Source organism: Hordeum vulgare, chromosome 3H (assembly GCF_904849725.1).
Source record: "Hordeum vulgare subsp. vulgare chromosome 3H, MorexV3_pseudomolecules_assembly, whole genome shotgun sequence".
Taxonomy (NCBI): Eukaryota; Viridiplantae; Streptophyta; class Magnoliopsida; order Poales; family Poaceae; genus Hordeum; species Hordeum vulgare.
The window spans coordinates 13,896,575-13,917,138 of NC_058520.1; the positions used below are offsets into that span (position 1 = coordinate 13,896,575).

General features: G+C 46.8%; 3 protein-coding genes across 3 annotated transcripts; 2 read left to right on the forward strand and 1 right to left on the reverse strand.

Moving 5' to 3' along the window:
- Positions 1–6,013: 6,013 nt before the first annotated feature.
- LOC123442551 (ABC transporter G family member 16-like) lies at positions 6,014–8,387 on the forward strand. Its single transcript, XM_045118627.1, has one exon. It carries the CDS (start codon positions 6,194–6,196, stop codon positions 8,198–8,200), a length of 2,007 nt encoding a protein of 668 aa, XP_044974562.1. The 5' UTR covers positions 6,014–6,193; the 3' UTR covers positions 8,201–8,387.
- A 4,502-nt stretch (positions 8,388–12,889) lies between these two features.
- Positions 12,890–18,377, forward strand: LOC123442552 (plastidic glucose transporter 4). Its single transcript, XM_045118628.1, has 14 exons — positions 12,890–13,205; positions 13,375–13,662; positions 14,364–14,475; positions 14,627–14,694; positions 14,979–15,111; positions 15,202–15,301; positions 15,397–15,509; positions 15,861–15,954; positions 16,042–16,195; positions 16,691–16,837; positions 16,915–16,988; positions 17,084–17,172; positions 17,273–17,387; positions 17,739–18,377. The coding sequence occupies exons 1-14, from the start codon at positions 12,905–12,907 to the stop codon at positions 17,958–17,960; spliced, it is 2,010 nt and encodes a 669-aa protein (XP_044974563.1). The 5' UTR covers positions 12,890–12,904; the 3' UTR covers positions 17,961–18,377.
- Positions 18,378–18,401: 24 nt separating this feature from the next.
- Positions 18,402–19,541, reverse strand: LOC123441352. Its single transcript, XM_045117826.1, has one exon. The coding sequence runs from the start codon at positions 19,282–19,284 to the stop codon at positions 18,526–18,528; it is 759 nt and encodes a 252-aa protein (XP_044973761.1). The 5' UTR covers positions 19,285–19,541; the 3' UTR covers positions 18,402–18,525.
- Between the last annotated feature and the right edge of the window lie 1,023 nt (positions 19,542–20,564).

The window sequence follows — 20,564 nt, forward strand, 5'->3', positions numbered from 1 at the left end:
ATTTTGTTGTTTTTGAGTGATTAGTTGATGGTGTGGTGTTTTTCTTTGCTCCACCCCATCCATGATGGTTTGTTTTATGTCTTGGTAACCTGGAAATACCAGAGTTGTGCCATTTGAGTGTGTGGTGATGATTTTGACACGTAGGGCTTCATATCTTGTTTCGTTGATTCCCGTTGATCCATAGCTCCGATTCTGATGTTCTTTATATGCTTTTGCATCATTTTCTCGAGGCGCATATGATCATGTCATCCTCATGCATGTCAAAATAGCTTGGGATGCAGTCCTGTACAGGAACATGTATTTACTCCTTATGCTTGTGCTAGTGATAGAAATAGTGATGCATGCTCATATTCATCTCATGCATCATGTGCTTGTTGCGTCTTGAGGTTCTGTTGTTCATTGGATGTTATTATCATGTTGGTTAGCACCGGGATCGGAGAACGAGTACGTGGATTCGGGAGAGTACGTGCAGGACGAACAAGAACCATTCCAAGTTGAGGATATCACAGGCAAGATGATATGACTTTGATTCCATCTCTAGACTTGTTATGCTAGATTACGTTTCCTTTGCCATATGCTCGCTGCCTACCACTGGAATATATTGCCTCCTGATATGCCATGAAAGCAAACACTTATCCCTTCCTAGCAAACTTGAATGGCTAAGTAGGCTTTGCTCAGCTACTAATGTTAGCGTTGCTAGATGCAGGTGCTTTGTCTCATGTGATAACATGAGCTTGATATCATTATCTTAATTCTGTTATTTAATAAATGCACCTATATACTTGGTAAATAACGGAAGGCCTAGCCTTTTGTCGGGTGCTTTGTTCCGTTATTGCCGCCATAGTTACCGGCTACCGGTGTTTGATTCCATATTGATCGCTCCTAACACGTTCGGGGTTGTTATGGGGACCCCCTCGATAAATCGCGTAGTGCTAAGACTTGTCCGGCAGGACCCAACATTGGTGTTAATTTGCTAATCACTTAATAATAATCTGCATAGGGAATGATCACCCCGAGGATCTTTAATCAACAACCCGGGCCAGTGCTCCTCATGAGTGTTGGTCCAAAATGGATAGACTGCGGGGGCCACCACAGGGAAACTTGAGGTTTGGCTCCTGTAGGCTTTTCCATCCATCGTGTCGTGAGACTGAGATGCGCGGCTCTTATCAGGGTCATCGACACGACGAGAGGTCCTGCTAGTCTTGCCTTACCTTAGCGATATATCTTGAGTATAGAAATCCCGGTGAAGCTTTGGTTCCCCCAGAGTTGAGGTTTTCCTGTAAGGAATCCGACGAGATCACGAGATCCGTGATAGAGGATTACTTTGCGGCCCGTGTACGTTTATGATGGACTAGTTGGAGCACCCTGCAGGGTTTAATCTTTCGCAAGCCGTGCCCGCGGTTATGTGGCAACTTGGAATATTTTGTTAACATCCGGTATTAAATAACTTAAACATAAGCTAATAAAATTGCCAACTGAGTGCGTAACCGTGACTGTCCCCTCGAAGATCTCTCTTCGATCGGGAACACGGTGGGGTTATGAATGACGTAGGTCGGTGTTCAGGATCACTTAGTGATCAACTATTCTCGACCGCTAGTATAGACCACCTTCATAAATGTTCTACGTAAGTTAGCCACCGTATCAAGCTTAGGATGTTGCAACCTTATACACTCTAACCTATCCAACCTAATAACTTGACTAGTTCTGGCACCGAGGTCATAGATTGTTGAGTCCCCGTGGCTCACAGATTCCTTCACAACACCAACAGGTTCAGGTACCCCAGAGACATTTGATCCCGACGGCACGCAGCTGGCGTGGCAGTACGATGAGGAGAACGACCGCCTGTACGTGAACTATCTCGAAGATTGGGGCGTGGTCGTGATCGTGGGCCAGCAGGCAGGGTAGCATAGTCATTTCCCTTGTTTTGTAGTCCGTAGCGGAACTACTTTGATTGTATGTGTGATGTACTCTGATATATTTATGAGATGACAATTGAACCCCTGATTGTCAATCTATTATTATTATGTATGTGCTATGATACCTTGTTTTGCGAGACGCTTAGATGCGCTCCTTTCTAATTCGGGGCCTCGATCCCCAGATCGGAAAGGACCGCATCTTAGTCGTTACGTCCGTTCTCTAGCTTATAAATTCTCATATATCCCAAAACCCCTAAAGGTAGTCCCGGAACACTTTTTACACCGTTGCAAGTCTCTATTCCGACGGGAGGCCATCTGGAGCTCCGTTCCGTCACCCTACCGAAGATGGTGTGGATTTTATGAGGAAATGAGTACATGACTATTATTTTGAAGATGAGTAGATTCCTATGAGTATTTTTTTAGTAATATGTAGAAGTGTGGATGAGTAGATGACAATTCCTATATGTAGATGAGTACATGACTATTCCTACATGACTAGGATGAGTAGATGAATATTCCTATTCCTATATGTAGATGAGTAGATTCATATTCCTATATGAGTAGATGAATATATATATGAAAAGTTAGTTGATTTTTTTGTGATATGTAGGATGGTTTGGCTTTTGAATGATGGCCTATGACGTTGAACACCGGGCCTACTTGATGTCGGAGAAGCGGATGGTAAGTACAACATATTATTATCTTCAAAAATCATGTATTTATTTAAGAAGATCAAACCGTAATCATATCACTCCTCTATGTTTGCAGAAGCTTATACCCTTGAAGATTCGGTCTCACGGGGCATCGACTGTCATGTCGTACAATGAGCGGTACACACCATACATCGAAATGACAAGACCCCTTCCATTAATTGAGCTTGTGAGTCAGTCAACGCCTAACCTGAACGTTGCGTCAATCACTTCACTTACTGATCGGTGGAGGCCGGAGACCCATAATTTTCACCTCCGGACCGAAGAGACGACAGTGATTCTTCAAGTTGTTTCCATGATCACCGCACTTCCGATTAAGGGGAAGCCTCTTTGTATGAGCAATGATTCTGAGGGATGGCGGCAACAAATGGAGGCCCTTATTGGTATGTCACCTCCAGAGCCGGAGGCGGAAGATGGAGGGAAGAAAGATAGAGTCCCGGCTGGCGCTCCTTTCACTTGGATTGTAGCCAACTTTGCTCATTGTCCCGAGGACGCCAATGACGATGTGATCCAGACTTATGCTCACGTGTACATGTGGTATGTTATCTCTAGGATTATCTTCACTGACGGTAGTGGCAAAAATTCTCAATGGATGTGGCTGAAGGCGTTGACGGTTCTCGACAACAAGTTCGTCTGGGGGTCGGCCGCATTGGCCTACTTGTACCGGTAGGTAATAAATTGTTGATAATAAGTTTTTGTTTGTCTTATACTTTTGCGCTAAACTGATCCACGTTTGTCTTTACTTGTAGTTGGACGAAGCTTGTCGTAGGTCCACAAGAGACGACGGAATTGGTGGTTGTATGCTCCTACTTTCGGTATGGAGCTGGGAACGCCTTCCTGTTGGACCCCCTAGAGAGGTAACGTTCAAGCCCTGGGATGACCACGACAACCATGTACGACTTCCCACATGGGCTTACAAGTGGGGCGTGGTATCATAGGTGACGAACGATGTGAATCTCTTGTACAAGCAATACACCAACGTGATGGATTCTCCTACCGCCGAGCAGGTAAACATCACTGAGCTGACTCCCTAAATTATGTCGAGCAAGTCCCCTTTCCCTAAATAGAAGGAAAAATGAATGGTGATTTTGTTGTTGTTGTGTTGTAGGTGGAACGGCAGCCATATGGTGTCGTGCCAAGCTTTGGTGATGCACACACGTTCCAGCTCAATCCAATATGCTTGTAGGAAAAAGATCTTTGGCTAATGCATTGTCCACTGATATGCAATTGGGTGGTTGAGTTTCATCTCCCGCATCGTGTGTTGCATCAATTTGGGTTGTTTCAGCAACACCCGCCTGAGTGGGTGGACACGGACGCACATCTTCACAGGTAACAAAGCATGCACAATAAAGAACTATGTTTGAGATAAGTGTTGAGCGAGCTAATAATGAGGTATGTAAAAAGGCAGGTTGGATAGGAGGAGGCAGCGAAAGATCAAGGATTGGAATAAGCATCATGAGAAGTATGTCACCATGTTTGAGCAAAGTGTGGAGGCAGCTAGGAGTACGCAAGGAACCCAGGCCCGCGAGCATTGTCCGCTTGCGTTCAACAACTACGTAAGATGGTTTCAGGAGAATACTCGAGTGGAGATTTTTCCGCTGGCTTTTGAGGAGGACATATTGGAAGATCCCACTTGGTTCGATGAACTTGCCCATGACGAATACAACAGGCTAATTCGCGAAGGGTACCAAACTCCTTTCGCTCCGGTTCTCAACTTTGTGGTAAGTGTGCTCACCTATTTTATCTATGAACATTACTACACATCTTCGCTTGCCTTACATGTCATTTTTGTGTGATCATAGCGTAAAGAGATCAAAAAACAAGCTGATGAAATCGAGACTATTCTAGACAGAACACATAGAGGAAAAAAGGGAGAATCTGCACTTCGACTTTTCATCAAGGTGATGTGCCAGCGTGGACAGGGGTGTGGCGCCGACGGCTTAGGTGTCACACACTATAGTGTGGCCCTACCCGTCGGGCGCCACACAAAAGGGTCAGCTCGGCGAATTTTTTCCGGAGAGGGTTCAGTTTGCGAGTTCTTTCAGCCCACGGGTCAGATTTGTCCATTTTGCCGTTACAACATCCCTCTTGTTGTACTCCATATAAAGCTGGTTGTAATGAGGTGCATATGATACTAGTGTATGATATTACACCCGTAATGCATAGTATCATATGTTAATATTATAGAATATATCATTTATTGTCATGCATGACACATAATAACACAATTAATATGATACGGTATCATGATACGATATTCAATCATATTTTTCTTTATTTAATTTTATGTCACATCATTAAAATTGTCTAGTTGACATGCATAATACTACCTATAATATTTTCATCACGACCAACCTAAGTCGTGCGATGGGCACCATACAGAGTGTTGAACTATCTTGTAATCATACGTGCAAGAACCAAAAACACCACACACATGTGTAGGGCATTGCCTCCCCTGACGAGGGTCCAAAACCTGTATGATTCCTTATGTATACTCTTATCTATACCTTCCAGTAGACATGACGGTCCTCCATACATACCTCCGTATACATTGTTTCTTATGTATACTCTTATCTATACCTTTCAGTAGACACGACGGTCTTCCATACATACCTCCGTATACATTGCTCCTTATGTATACTCTTATCTATACCTTTCAGTAAACACGCCGGTTCTCCATACATACCTCTGTATACATTGTCAGTGATATAACCACCACATGATGATTAGCATCGGAGTCGTTGGATTCGTGTGAAACTGCAAGACTCCTTAGAGGGTTTTCTGCAATTTTGGATGACAACTTCTCGTGTCTGTTGGATTCATGTGGATCCAACGGTCCACGCCTTTCCCGTATCATGGGAGCATAGAAGACGTGGGAGCACTTGATATTCCCCAATATCTTAGTACTCCCTTCGTCCTAAAATAACTGTCTCAAGCTTAGTATAATTTTATACTAGAGCTAGTACAAAGTTGAGACACTTATTTTAAAACGGAGGGAGTATTACAATTATGATGCTTGAAATGTAAGATAAATAAATAAAGAGAATGGTACAGGTGTAAAACTAAGCATTGTCAACCAATGTGAGACACCGAGATAATGCGGATGCAAGTCATGAACGTGAGTATTCCTATTATTGATGGTGCATGCCTGGATTATAGCTTGCTGCTTGCTGTAACAGACAACAACGTGGGCCTAATTGAAAACTCACGCGTCATGTATATCTAAATATTTTTCTTGATCTTTTTTTAAAAAAAATTGATTTTGCTAACCTCATGTATCATGGGGTACATTTTTGTTGATCTCGTAAGTCGATCGCGCCACTACTTAATTGTGCGGAAAATCTCCGAACAGTCGACGGTAAGCGATAGTGTGGTTGGGATGGAGATTTCATGCTCATCTGAATTCTTGTTTTAGTTAGCGCTCGAGTTTTTTGGTTAGCGAGTTGATTGCCGCCTGCATGCATGCAATAAGTAGGGCAACATTCCGCCCTGCGATTAGCACGAGAGAATTAAGCAACGATCCTAGTAGCTCACTAAGTTGACACGTACGCGAGAGAGCGGTCACCCATGGCTACCTCCGGCCACATGGTCGTCGGCGTTGGTGGACCTGATGAGCCGGAGCCGGTGCCCTACGTGCTGTCCTTCACGGACCTATGCTACAGCGTCAGCAGCAACAGCCGGCGCGGTAGGAACCAAATCGCCAACACCGACAGCAAGGCGCTGCTCGACGGCATCTCCGGCGAGGCGCGCGATGGAGAGCTATTCGCGGTGATGGGCGCCAGCGGGGCCGGCAAGTCCACGCTCCTCGACGCCCTCGCCGGCCGGATCACCAGGGGCAGCCTCCGCGGCGGCGTCACGCTCAACGGGGAGCCACTCGGCGGCGGCCGCCTCCGGGCCATCTCCGCCTACGTGATGCAGGACGACCTGCTGTACCCGATGCTGACCGTGCGCGAGACGCTGCTGTTCGCCGCCGAGTTCCGCCTCCCGCGCGCGCTCTCCGCGGCCAGGAAGCGAGACCGCGTCGACGCGCTCATCCGCCAGCTCGGCCTCTCTGGCGCCGCCGACACCGTCGTCGGCGACGAGACACACCGCGGTGTGTCGGGCGGTGAGCGGCGCCGCGTATCCATTGGCGCCGACATCATCCACGACCCCATCCTGCTCTTCCTCGACGAGCCCACGTCCGGCCTCGACTCCACCAGCGCCTTCATGGTGGTCCAGGTGCTCCGTGACATCGCGCGGAGCGGCAGCGTCGTCGTCATGACCATCCACCAGCCCAGCGCGCGCATCCTCGGAATCCTCGGCCGCCTCCTGCTCCTTTCCCGCGGCCGCACCGTCTACTCCGGCACGCCCGCCGGCCTCAAGCCCTTCTTCTCCGAGCTCGGCACGCCCATCCCTGACAACGAGAACCCGGCCGAGTTCGCGCTCGACACCATCCGAGACCTCGAGCGCCAACCCGACGGCACCGCGAAGCTCGCGGACTTCAACGCCAGTTGGCACGGGCACGTCGACACAACTAGCAAGAAGGTCAGCAGGACTGTGATGCCACTGGAGTTGGCCGTGTCCGAAAGCGTCTCCCGGGGGAAACTGGGCCGCCTGAGCGGGGGCGGCGGGGGCAAAGGGGGGATGCCGACGTACGCGAACCCGTTGGCGTTGGAAGTGTGGGTGCTGACCAAGCGGTCGTTCATCAACTTTCGGCGCATGCCGGAGCTCTTCGTGCTGCGCCTCGGCACGCTCATGGTGACGGGCATCGTCCTGGCGACCATCTTCTTCCACCTGGACGACACGCCCAAGGGCGTCCAGGAGCGGCTGGGCTTCTTCGCCATGGGCATGTCCACCATGTTCTACGTCAGCGCCGGCACGCTGCCGGTGTTCATCCAGGAGCGCCACGTCTACCTCCGCGAGACGGAGCACAACGCGTACCGCCGGATCTCGTACGTCCTCGCCAGCACCGCGGTTTTCTTCCCGCCGCTGGTCATCCTGTGCCTGGCATTCGCGGTCACCACCTTCTTCGCGGTGGGCCTGGCCGGCGGCGGCGCGTCCTTCGGCTTCTTCGCGCTCACCATCCTGGCCTCCCTATGGGCGGGCAGCGGCTTCGTGACGTTCCTGTCGGCGGTGGTGCCGCACGTGGTGCTGGGCTACACGGTGGTGGTGGCCGTGCTCGCCTACTTCCTCCTCTTGTCCGGCTTCTTCATCAGCCGGGACAGGATCCCGAGCTACTGGATGTGGCTCCACTACATGTCGCTCGTCAAGTACCCGTACCAGGCGCTGGTGCAGAACGAGTTCGGCGACGCCACCAGGTGCTTCGCGCGGGGGATCCAGGTGTTCGACGGGACGCTCGTCGGCGGCATGTCGGAGGCCGTCAAGATGAAGGTGCTCGGCGCCATCAGCGCCACCCTCGGCGCCAACGTCACGGCCAGCACGTGCCTCCTCACCGGCGCCGACGTGCTCAAGCAGCAGGCCGTCACCGACCTAGGGAAGTGGAGTTGCCTCCTGGTCACGGCGGCGTTCGGCGTCTTCTTCCGTGCTCTCTTCTACGTGGTCTTGCTCGTCGGGAGCAAGAACAAACGGAGATGATATCGATCGCGCGCCTCCCTAGCTCCTTAATTTCACTTTTGCGTCAACAATGTAATTAAGCATGCTTCTGTCAGACTGTCACATCTACAACTCGTACATTGTGCATTTTGTGCATCTGGATGCGGAAGGTTGAAGCCACAACTCCTTTGTGGACGTACGGATTTATAAATTCAGTTTTGCTATTTCATATTCAAATGTAAAATAACTACTTCACATTTAAGTCATGAACCATTAGATCCTTGTCGACATTAAGATTCGAGAAAAGATAACGCCCACACATGTGAGCATTTGCAAACCGCCCACACGCATGGATGTGTATTCGTTTGTGTTTGCAATAATCTTGGTAATTTTTGGCAGAATTTTTATGCCACCTTGAAAGGGGCTGGTGTGTGGGCGTTTATCAATTCACCCACACGTCTGTTTCGCGCACGCATATCTCACGGTTGCCACCCCGACATGTGGTGGAATTGAAGTTGCGCCCAAATGCCCGCATGCCTATCGGTTGTCATGCCTTCCCAGTCTTAGATGGTAACTGAGTGAAACTGTCGTGTTGTATGTGTGTCAGTTGCCATATCTTCCGAGCGTTACATGACAACTGAGTGGAACTGGTCGTGTCCGCATATGTGTCAGTTGCCATGGCTTTTTAGTGTTACATGGCAGCTGAGTGGAACTGGTCACCCGCATGCGTGTCAGTTGTCATGTCTTCCGAGTGTTACATGGCAACTGAGTGGAACTGATCGTACCCGCATGCGTGTTAGTTGCCATGTCTTTCCAGTGTTACATGGCAACTGAGTAGAACTAGCCGTGTCCGCATTCCTGTCAGTTGTCATGTCTTTCCAGTGTTACATGGCAACTGGGTGCAACTGTCACGCGGGGGCATGCGGGGCCGTGATAACCCACAAGTATAGGGGATCACAACAGTTTTTAAGGGTAGAGTATTCAACCCAAATTTATTGATTCAACTCAAGGAGGGCCGGAGAATATTCTCGAGTATTAGCAGCTGAGTTGTCAATTCAACCACACCTGAAAGACTTAATATCTGCAGCAAAGCAGTCTGGAAGTAACGGTAACGGTGGCAAACGTGACAGTAGCAGTTTTGTAGTGATTGTAGTAATAGCAACGAAAAAGTAACTTAGCAAAGACCAATATATGGAAAGCTCGTCGGCAATGGATCAGTGATGGATAATTATGTCGGATGACATTCATCATGCAACAGTCATATCATAGGGTGATACAGAACTAGCTCTAATTTATCAATGTAATGTAGGCATGTATTCCATATATAGTCATACGTGCTTATGGAAAAGAACTTGCATGACATCTTTTGTCCTACCCTCCCGTGATAGTGGGGTCCTAATGAAAACTAAGGGATATTAATGTCTTCTTTTAATAGAGAACTGAACCAAAGCATTAGCACTTAGTGAATACATGAACTCCTCAAATTACGGTAATCACCGGAAAGAATCAGAGTTATTGTCACTCTTGGGGATGCGGATCATAACTCGTAATAGATGTCTACAACTTGCAAGATAGGATCAAGAACACATATATATTCATGAAAACATAATAGGTTCAGATCTGGAATCATGACAGTCGGACCCTAGTGACAAGCATTAAACAAAGCAAAGTCATAGCAAGCCTACGATGGAATTACTCACGGACGACAGAAAGCATCATGAAATTGGTGATGAAGGATGGTTGGTGATGACGAAGGTGTCGATTTCCCCTCTCCGGAGCCCAAATCAGACTCGAGATCTGCCCTCCCGAGAAAGAACAGGAGGTGGCGGCGGCTCCGTATCGTATCACAAAACTTTAAGCAAAACCAACTGAAAACATAGGAAAAAACTAAGCCATCCTTACGCATAACCTCGAGTAAAAGCTTGCAGTTTCATTGCCCTGGATAAGATGCTATGTTGGCCACAAATAACGAAGGTTCATTGCTTACTAGGATCGGTATATCCTCCACTGAGGATGTATCTTGTGCATAGGGGTAATTGGTGCTATCAATGCATCAGTTTCTCGTTGCATATTTATAAATATTTGGAAAATCAGGAAATAAATAATGCAATGACACAATATTAATGTATGTTCTAACAAAAATTTAAATCAAAATTCAAAACATTGCTTGATATAAAAAAATTGACAAATTTGATACTGTAAAGTACATAACACAAGTTGGGTTTCAGTTTTGGTCATCAATACATTGATGTCAAATTTGTCATTTGTGTATCTGGAGCAATGTTTTGAGTTTTGATTTGAATTTTTGTGACGACATATATTGATATTGTATCACTCTATTAAATTTGTTTCGGATTTTGTCGAATATTTTTGGATGTGTAACTGGATCTGGTGCATCGGTAGCACCAATTGCCCCGATGCATCGGATACATTCCCATACTCCACTAGCGGAGTGTTGGTGTCAAGCCACTCCCTGCCCCCCTCCCCCCCCCCCCCCCGACACAATGTTGGACAACTCTCTGAAGGATTTATTTTCAAAGTTTTTTTTTAATTCTTTGGCCCTCTTTTCCTGCCTCAGCAAAATTTCTTAGATCCACCATGATGTCCTCCTGCATGATCACACAATGTACACTGAATTAACCTACTTATTCAGTACTAACTAACGGAAGACTACAAGGTAATGTTTGTATAACTTTTCTTCTAATCTTATTAGGATAGTCTGCATTGTACTGACTAATTCTATTTTGTCCTTCGTGTAGGATATTTGCATGGAGTTTTCCCGTATATAGTTTGAATTTTCATTTGTAGTACTATTCATTTCGATTGCATGAAACTCAAACCATATCACAATAAGCCACTATTATTTTCACACGCACACACCCATGCACTCACACGCGTGCACATACACACACATTATGATTTTTGATGTCATGAAAGATCGTGAGATATGCTATTGCTTATACTCGTTCTTCACTTCAGTTATAAAGGCTTATGCTTTATTTAAATCCCCCTTTTTTTGCAACATAAGGGTATGCCTGAAACTTTGTCATTTCGGTTTCGTTATCTTAAGTAATGAAACCGGGTGTCAGCTGTTTTCTCAGGATAACTTGAGTTTGCAAAATGAACAAATGTTCATATGGTCCAATCGATTATAGATGTGGAGTATCTATATACAACAATCTGGGCTTTTAGACCCAACGATGTGTACCCTCATGTCCAGCTATCATTTCCCATGGAGCCTCTCTTATGAAAACTTCTTGGCAAGGAGCAAAGTTCTTGGCGGTGTGTCAAAGACCTGCCTTCGATTGAAGTCGAGAAGAGAAGGCTTCCTCAATTGCTAGTCATGTAAACCAGCAACGTTGATCCGCTCCCTCAATTGTTCTCTAAGGCTTCCTCCCTCGACTCCTCTTCCACCTCCGTACTGGCCAGAATAGAAGATAAGAGAGCCTAGGCCTTCTTGAGACGAGTGCTCAAAATGTGCTTATTCACACGGATGTACCCAATCCGCCTCCAACAACCACTCTCCACCATGGACATTAACCGAAGCTCATGTTCGATCTTATGCTCGGTTGCCCGAAAGACTGAAGCTTGAGGACGTGATTCCATCGAGGTCACATTTGTCCATGAAGGAAAAATCCTCTAATGCAGAAGCACGCAATCTAGCTCGCTATGCCCTATCTTTAGATGTTGGTTGCCATGCAGTCCGATTTCACTGTATGATGTACAAGTTGTTATGCGTATAAACCCAAAAATACGTATATTCTTCCTCCTTTTCTTTCTTGAGTTTGGCTTATACACATTCCCTAAAGGTTTGCACGAATCATAAAGTTATTTTAAAAGGTCATCATCATATTAACCTACTGATCAAACGTATTGAATAAATTGTTTTGGATGAAACAAACTATATTATCCCTTTTGATTGAAAAGATATCTTCTTATCTTCACCTTTAATCTAGATCTAAATCTATATATCCAATCACACAGTCAACTGTGATACAAACTCAGTGGCAACCTCCCCTAAAAAATGGTTAGGGTTCATCTGCCTTCCATTAACGTCGCCTCTGGTCCATCTCGTCTCCGATGGCCTTAGGGCCATGGCGACACGGTGGATCCCGATCCGTGTTAGCGGAAGGGTTTTTATTTTTAGATGTCCTTTCGAGTTTTATTAGGGTTTGACGAGGCGACGTTGGTTCCTTGAAGATGGAATAAGGTTTCTCCCGCCTTACCCCGTATCAGTCGTGTGTCTAGCATCGTCGGTGGGCGTGTGGAGGTGTGTCTTCGACGGATCTATCCTTAGTGGATTTGCTCGGATCCGGTCGTAGTTGCCTACGTCTGTGTTCTTCAAGTTGATCCTTTCGATCTACGCTACTCTTAATCAGCAGCGATTGTTGTTCTGCTGTTGGTTCTATGAAGTCTTAGCACGACAACTTTTCGACTGTTTACTATAACAAGTTTTGTCCGGCTTCGATGAAGGAGGGGCGATGACGGCAGCGCGCCTTCGGCTCGCTTCAGTGTTTGTAGTCGCTAGGTGTTCTATGGATCTGAATATAACATTTATTATTTCTAATGTCCCGTTGTACTTTCATAACTAAACATGAATAGATCGGATTATTTTTAGAAAATATCTACATCAAAATCCATAAACCTAGCAGAGTTCTCTTTTCTTTCATTTTGGTCGAAAGCACACCCATCCTCGTGATCGAGACGGGGGCGTCGTCCTGGGTTGCTGACAAAACTTCTTATCCAATGCACACATCGTTGCCAGCACGGCAGACCCGCCCCTCTCGTGGCGTGGATGTACATGCCGCGCCAACAGGAAAAGGAGATAGAAAAAAACACGCGAAAAGAGGCGGAGGAGGAGGAAGAATTCCATCGACAGCTCTCCCTCGGAACTATCGGATCTCGAGAAGAAGATATATCCTTCGCTGGCACCCGTCGTCTTCCTCCTCCTCCTCCCCCATCCCATCCCACCTTCATCCAAACCACAGTCCACCCGCGAGCCCGCCATTAATTCCGCTCCAGGACGGCCGGCGGCCTCCGCCCGAAGGTACGACGTCGTTTTCTTCCACCGCCCCACGTCAGTCACTCCACTCCCCGGCACCACCAGTCAACGCACCCGCCGGTTAACTTTAATGCGATTTTTTTTCCGTTAGTTATTACCTTTTTTTTTTTTGGTAACGGAAGCTGAAAAATCCTGCGGTGGTGTGCGATCGCAGGAAGGTCCCTTCTGCGCCCCCCCGTTAAGATGATGCGGTGCGCCGTGAAGGCCGGCGGTGCTCACGTCGTCATCGGCGAGCGGAGGTCGCCGTCGTCGTCGTCGCCCGGGAGCATCGGCAGCAGGAGGAGCGTCGTGCGGATGTCGGAAGGACCCGGCGGGTTCTGCTGCGGCGGCGTGAGGTCGCGGGCGGCGGATCTCGCGGGCGTCGAGATGGGCAGGCCCAGCGCCGGCGCCGCGGGGCTCTTCCGCAGCCCGCGCTACGGCCGCGTGCGCGCCACGGCCTCAGGTGCGTCGCCGTCTCGTCACTCCCGTCCCGCGTCACCGATTCCGTGGTGCAGAAGCGTGGGTTGGTTGTTAGGGGTGATGTGAGCTCCGGCAACGACCCACCAATCGCCGCCAGATTCCGTGCGATTCTGTGGATATTTGACAGGGGGAATGTGATGGAGCGTCATGCCTGATGCGCCGGCCAGCAATTTTGTTGTGAATTCCGCTTTGGGGAAAGAGGGATTGCCTTGGCGCTGTCTATCTAGTACTAGTACCAGTACCAGCTGTAGTTGTTATCCTGGGTCGTGTGGTTGTGACATGCTTCTGGTGTACCGTGGGAATGTTCGTGTTGCATAGTAGGCTCCGGATTGTACAGGATGTTGGTGAAGAGCAGTCCCCGTTTTGCTCTACGCTACGCACCTGCAAACATTCATGTGCTTGTGTGCATCCTGCTTGCGGTTAGCTGTGCATGACAGCGGCCGGCTCTGTTTTTCTGGGGTTACTAATGAGGTAGTAGTTGCTGGTATTGGTCCTGGAATAATCTGTCTGGTAAAATTGCTTTACCAATTTTCTGAGAATCGTGAAGTAAGATGATCCATGTGGTGACGTTTGCACCCTTATAGCTGCTGGCCATTTATTTGCAGCTTAGTTTCTGCGGGTTCAAAATGGAATGGGTTTAACTGTGTCAGCTAATCTAGACTCCTTTACTATCTTATTATCCAGCTGACCCAGAGGATATTCCGTCTGACAAGCTTCAAGCAAAATCATCCGGGAGTGTTCTGCCATACGTTGGCGTTGCTTGCTTGGGGGCAATTTTGTTTGGCTACCATCTTGGGTATGTTTGCTCCTTTTCAATGTACCATCGCATAGAAACATATCCCATGCATTGTACGGGGATAAAAGCGCAGTTTCCTAGTCTAAATGTTAACTGATGAATACCAGTGCCCAGCAAAACTGAATATCTCATTTAAATCTATGTGCCTCAGTGTGGTCAATGGCGCACTTGAATATCTCTCGAAAGATCTTGGGATTGCTGAAAATGCTGTGTTACAAGGTATCTCATTCTTCCACCTGCTTGTATATAGGCCATACTTTAATTATTGTAGTTCTATAACCTTTTAGTACGCACCGTTCTCTTAATTTTCTGCAATTAATACATTTGGAATTTTAAGTCAATTATGTACAACATTTTTCTTATCTGCGACAGACTGTTTGCATACTGATCCCTAATGGGATAAGAATAACATGTACATGAGGACTTTATAGCATGATTCCATGAAATGTCTATTGTTTTACCTATATGCTTCACAAATCACAATACATATGCCTTTCATTCAGGATGGGTGGTTAGCACAACTCTGGCTGGCGCAACAGTAGGTTCTTTTACTGGAGGGACTTTGGCTGATAAATTAGGGAGAACACGGACATTTATCTTGGATGCAATTCCTCTTGCTGTAGGCGCATTCTTGAGGTGTGTTCTGAGACTGAATTCACTGCTAGAACAATTTATGGGTCAAGGTATACTATTGCTATGTAAACCTAACACGCAAAACATTTGTAGTGCAACAGCTCAAGATGTCCGTACAATGATTATTGGTCGATTACTTGCTGGGATTGGTATCGGGATCTCTTCTGCTCTTGTGCCCCTTTACATATCTGAGGTTTGTGATATCTCAAAGTTATCACAACCACTGTTCAGAAACTACTACTGCCTGTGATGTTGAACTTCACCAGCTGACCTATTTGCACCTTGCAGATCTCACCAACTGAAATACGTGGAGCACTTGGTTCGATTAATCAGCTGTTTATCTGCATTGGAATTCTTGCAGCTTTGGTAGCTGGATTGCCATTAGCACAAAATCCTGCATGGTGAGTTTTCTCCTATCCTCTTTTCCTTTGTCGCATTCTGTTGATGCCTTTTGAATTTTGTTGTGCTTGTGCATAAAATCTGTTGACTACCAACTTCTGAATTCTTGAAATTTCTATTTTTATGAAGCCATAATATATCTAAGAGCAATTGTTGTTTGTAATTACAAGGGGGAAACCTCTTTCTTCATTTGTTTGTGAACAAATGCAATTGTAAGGAATGAAGTCAGAAACAACAGGCATATCCATTTAATGCACACGAGAGAACTAAAGATGCAAATCGCAATAAATTTGGCATGATAAATGTATGAGTTATTCATTTTCTGTTATCTGTTTGTTGTTGTGTGCAATCAGGTGGAGGACAATGTTTGGAATTTCAGTAGTTCCATCTATTTTGCTGGCTCTAGGAATGGCTGTTTCACCTGAAAGCCCTCGCTGGCTATTCCAGGTTTGTACTGTGCAAACTCTTTCGCCATATTTCGTACTCAGGTGGCAACTCGATACTTGAGATTAACTTTCATGTGATTAAGTGCAGCAAGGAAAGATTCCTCAAGCAGAAGCAGCTATAAAAAAATTGTATGGGAAAGAGAAGGTAACAGAAGTTATGTATGACCTAAAGGCTAGTGGGCAAGGATCTAATGAGCCAGATGCCAGCTGGTTTGATCTTTTCAGCAAACGCTATTGGAAAGGTAAAATGTTCTCTGATTATTTTCCTGTACCCTATCAAGTCAATGACGTGGTACAAAGAAATTAGTGAGAAAGTTTCGTGCGTTATCTTGATCTTATATATGCAAGTAGTTTGGGCAAAGCAACTTCTGCCTATCATCTGTAACGAAGAAAAAATGCACAGGAATGATAAGAAGGATTACTAATGGCTTTTATGCTCTCACATTTGCATAGTCGAAACCATCACCAAACTATGTTCTTTACAATCCGCAATGCCATGAATAATACTCCCTCCGTCCCAAAATAAATGACTTAACTTTGTACTAATTTTTTACAAAGTTAGTACAAAGTTGAGTCACTTATTTTGAGACGGAGGGAGTAATTTACTCAGGCTACATAATCTGGGTAGCAGTTTCTAAGTATTCTTTTCATACTCATTTGAGTCTGTCATAATTGATGATTATGATGAAATTTCTGCTACATGTGTCGGGTCCTGATATATTTCTCTTATACTGCAGTTGTGAGTGTGGGAGCGGCACTGTTTTTGTTCCAGCAACTTGCTGGCATAAATGCTGTTGTGTACTACTCTACATCTGTGTTCCGCAGTGCAGGCATTGCATCTGATGTTGCAGCGAGTGCTCTTGTTGGTGCTGCCAATGTTTTTGGTGAGTTCAGTGTTGGTAAGAGTATTTCGGTAGTAACTTCCATTGCTTTTTCTGAGGTGTATATATACTTCTCATAGGCACCATGATTGCATCTTCACTGATGGACAAGCAAGGAAGGAAGAGCCTTCTCATAACAAGCTTTTCTGGAATGGTACTGTTTTTTTTTCTTCTACAGTGAACTGTGTGTTTGTGTTTATCAATGTGGAAATGACTTACGAATTACTCTTTCTTCTTTCTCTTTTGAAGGCGGCGTCGATGTTACTCTTGTCATTGTCCTTCACCTGGAAGGCTTTGGCACCTTATTCTGGCACTCTTGCCGTTGTTGGCACTGTCCTGTAAGTGGTTCACATTCACCTGATATGGCTTTGTCCTGGTTTTTCTTTATTAACTCTAGCTCTTTAACATAACTCGGAATCTTGATCTAATTTTATTCAGGTATGTGCTGTCTTTCGCTCTTGGAGCTGGCCCTGTTCCAGCTTTGCTCCTTCCTGAAATATTTGCCTCCAGAATAAGGGCCAAGGCTGTTGCATTATCACTGGGCATGCACTGGGTAAGTCTCTAGTGGTTACTGTTGTGACAATTGACAAACAAATGTCTGCGCCAACCAATTATATTTTGTATCTTATATCTTGTGCAAAATACAAGGTAGTCATTGCTTGTGCTTTATCAGATGGACACTATTGGTCTATACATGTCATGGATTGTTTTCAGATAGGAGGTTCTGTCCACTTCGGTACATAGATGAAACTGGAAGAAAAAGAAAGAAAAACGCATTCTGTAATACTAGTGATAATCCTTTCCACTTGCTTAGATGATCAGTGTTGCTGGATTACCTGCGTTCTGTGCTGCGAACTTAGCCTATTGGCAGTAGTGAATCATCATCTGTTCTTTCTCTTTGCAGGTATCCAACTTCTTCATCGGACTGTACTTCCTGAGCGTCGTCAACAAGTTTGGGATCAGCACCGTGTACTTGGGTTTCGCGTCCGTGTGCGCTCTCGCGGTCCTGTACATAGCCGGCAATGTGGTCGAGACCAAGGGGCGATCCCTAGAAGAGATCGAGCGGGAACTAAGCCCGGCCAGCAAAGTCGATGCAAGTAACGCCTTTTTGGTGAGCGACGAATGAGCATCGAGCACAAACGTCCTTGGACCTGGGGATGCTGCCTCTGGCTTTTATGTAGTTCCCGAAATAAGCGAGCCGCAGGACCGCCTGATGCCATTCGAACTGACCGGGACTCAGGGTTTGCTGTGTCTGCCAGTAAAGCTCAGCTACTTCTCATCACATCTCAGAATCAAAGAGCTGCTGTGTTGTTGCTTCTGGAGGTGGACGATTTAGGCTGGCTGCTAGTCCTTGGATGTCATCGTTTTCAGTGTACCGATGAACTCCTTCCTATATGTCATCATTAGGAAATAAAACTCCGATTTGCCGAATTTCAAAGCGTGTACTCCGTAGTAAGTAATATTCATCATCTGGAAATGCTCTATTTCGTAGTACTGTATGAATGAGCTCTTGATGCAGCAGTAAATCAGCAATTGCCATACTCCAGTTCAAGTGTTCACGACAGTATAATGTGCTGCTACCAGCAACGAATATTTTTACTCCAGTTCAAGTGTTCATGACAGTATAATGTGCTACCAGCAACGAATATTCTTCATTTGTTTCATTCAATTTTTTGCTGGAAGGAATCAGATCATTCGATGAACTCCAGCAGCGTCCTGGCGACCTGGTCCCTCAGCTCGTCCCGCTTCATCCTAGCCTTCACCTCCGCGAGCCGCTGCCTCCTAACCCTGGCCTCCAGCGCCGCCGCCCTCTCGTCGCCGATCATCCCGAACGCCGTCTTGAGCGCCCCGCACGGCCGCCGCGACGCGATCGCCTCCACCTCCGCGGCGAGGCAGGGGTAGAGCGCCTCGAGCTCCGCGAAGCCCCTCCGCTCGTGGTGGCGCGCGGCGGCCTTGCCGGCCGCGCGCTGCTCCCGGCGCGTCGCCCTCTCCGCCAGAGTGCCCTCCCAGAGGCGCTTGGAGAGCCGGTAGACCCTCATGTCGTCGTCCGTGACGGGGACGGTGCCGCGGGAGAGCCGCGTCACGGAGCCGTAGTAGCGCTCGCGCAGGGCGGACACGCGCTCGGCGGCCTGCTCGCCGCTGAACCGGACGCGGCCGGCGAGGGCGGCGGCGAGGTCGTCGCGGGAGGGGAGCCGGCCGTGCCGCTCCCGGTGCGCGACGACGGCCTCCAGGAGGACCACCTCGTCGGCCGTCGGCCAGCTTCGCGGCAGCACCCCGGTGGTGTTCCGGGGCCCTCGCGGCTTCTTGGCAGCTGGCGGGGAGGCCGCGCCGTCGGAGGAGGACGCGTAAGGTTCGGGAGACGGGGAAGGCGACGACGGGAGGCTGATCTCGTCGTCCTCGGACGAGACGTAGGAGACCGCGGTCTCGTCGGAGGAGGACGACGGAGACATCGGCGGCGGCGGCGGCGGCGGGTTGCCGGTTTGGATAGTTCGTGGGTGTGTCTGAAACTCTGGATCTTTTTTTTTATACAGTGTCTGGATCTTGTAGGTTGGAGAATTATTGCTCAACTGACAACTGGGCTATAGCCCAACGTGGCCAGACACTTTTTGTTCGTTGCAGATTAGGCCCAGAATGCCACATAAATTTTCTGGATATTCCCGACATTTTATCACATCACATAAGCAGGTTGCAATTTGGAAATCGCCCATTACAATTACCTCCATGCTATGCTTTTCTTCATCCCTGCCGGGCAAAACTTACTGTAATAAACATTCGAAAAGTCGGCATGCTAATATCTCATAAGACGATCACACAAATGAAGGGAAACATAGATTGATAGTATCCAACATAAAAACGCACCAACATACACAAACGAAGATCAAATCTGAGAAGATCCACCAAAAAGAACCATTAATCTAACCGTGTAGATCCCTCGAAGACACACCTTCACACGGCCTTAGATGATGAGGGTTAGGCTGAGAAAAACTTATTCCATTTTTTGAAAAACTGACGGCACCGTGCATTCTTACGTAGGACACAAACTCTATCAAATTTAAAGAAACATCTAAAACCAGAGTCCTCTGGATGGCAAGGGCTAGGATCTACCACATCCCATGGCCCGCCACAAGAGACAAGGCGGATCAGTGGCGTCGTTGACAGGAGTAGCCTGGCTGAGCCAAGCCACATACAGAGAGAGCCTAAAATTGATGCAGATAACCATCCTTTTGTGTTATGACATTTTTAACTGATCTCCTATCTGGCATTAGTGGAGGATAAATATGATTTTACTTCTTTATGTCGCACCTAGTCGATCTCCTAAAACTTACAAGAAAGGATACATTGTGGCTGGAGGCGGGCGTGCTAGCGGTAGCTCACGAACTGCTGTTGTCGCTGCTGTTCCTGCTGCCTGAAACGATCCGATTCAGCGCGCCGTCGCATAGCATCTGTTTGATGAAATGCATTGTCCAGTTGAACATTTTACGTCACTAAATTTAAGGAATCGGTTAGAACCGATCAAAATTTCATATCTTCCTTCGTTCATAAATATAAGTCTTTTAGAGATTTCACTACTATTCTACATACAAAGCAAAATAAGTGAATTTATATTTTAAAATATCTATATATACATCTATATATGGTTCATCAATAGAACATTTAAAAAAACTTTATATTTAAAAAAGGAGGCGGTCGTAAAAATACTCCATTAAAATTTACTCTGCCGTATCCTCCA

What these genes read in the sequence shown, in the direction of transcription:
- LOC123441352 (XM_045117826.1), bottom strand. Translation starts at nt 19,284, where the DNA reads ATGTCTCCGTCGTCCTCCTCCGACGAGACCGCGGTCTCCTACGTCTCG.
- LOC123442551 (XM_045118627.1), top strand. Translation starts at nt 6,194, where the DNA reads ATGGCTACCTCCGGCCACATGGTCGTCGGCGTTGGTGGACCTGATGAG.
- LOC123442552 (XM_045118628.1), top strand. Translation starts at nt 12,905, where the DNA reads ATGCACACATCGTTGCCAGCACGGCAGACCCGCCCCTCTCGTGGCGTG. An exon ending in TGAAAATGCTGTGTTACAAG is followed by an intron (nt 14,695 to 14,978) that starts GTATCTCATTCT and finishes CCTTTCATTCAG; the next exon opens with GATGGGTGGTTAGCACAACT. An exon ending in CAGCAAACGCTATTGGAAAG is followed by an intron (nt 16,196 to 16,690) that starts GTAAAATGTTCT and finishes CTTATACTGCAG; the next exon opens with TTGTGAGTGTGGGAGCGGCA.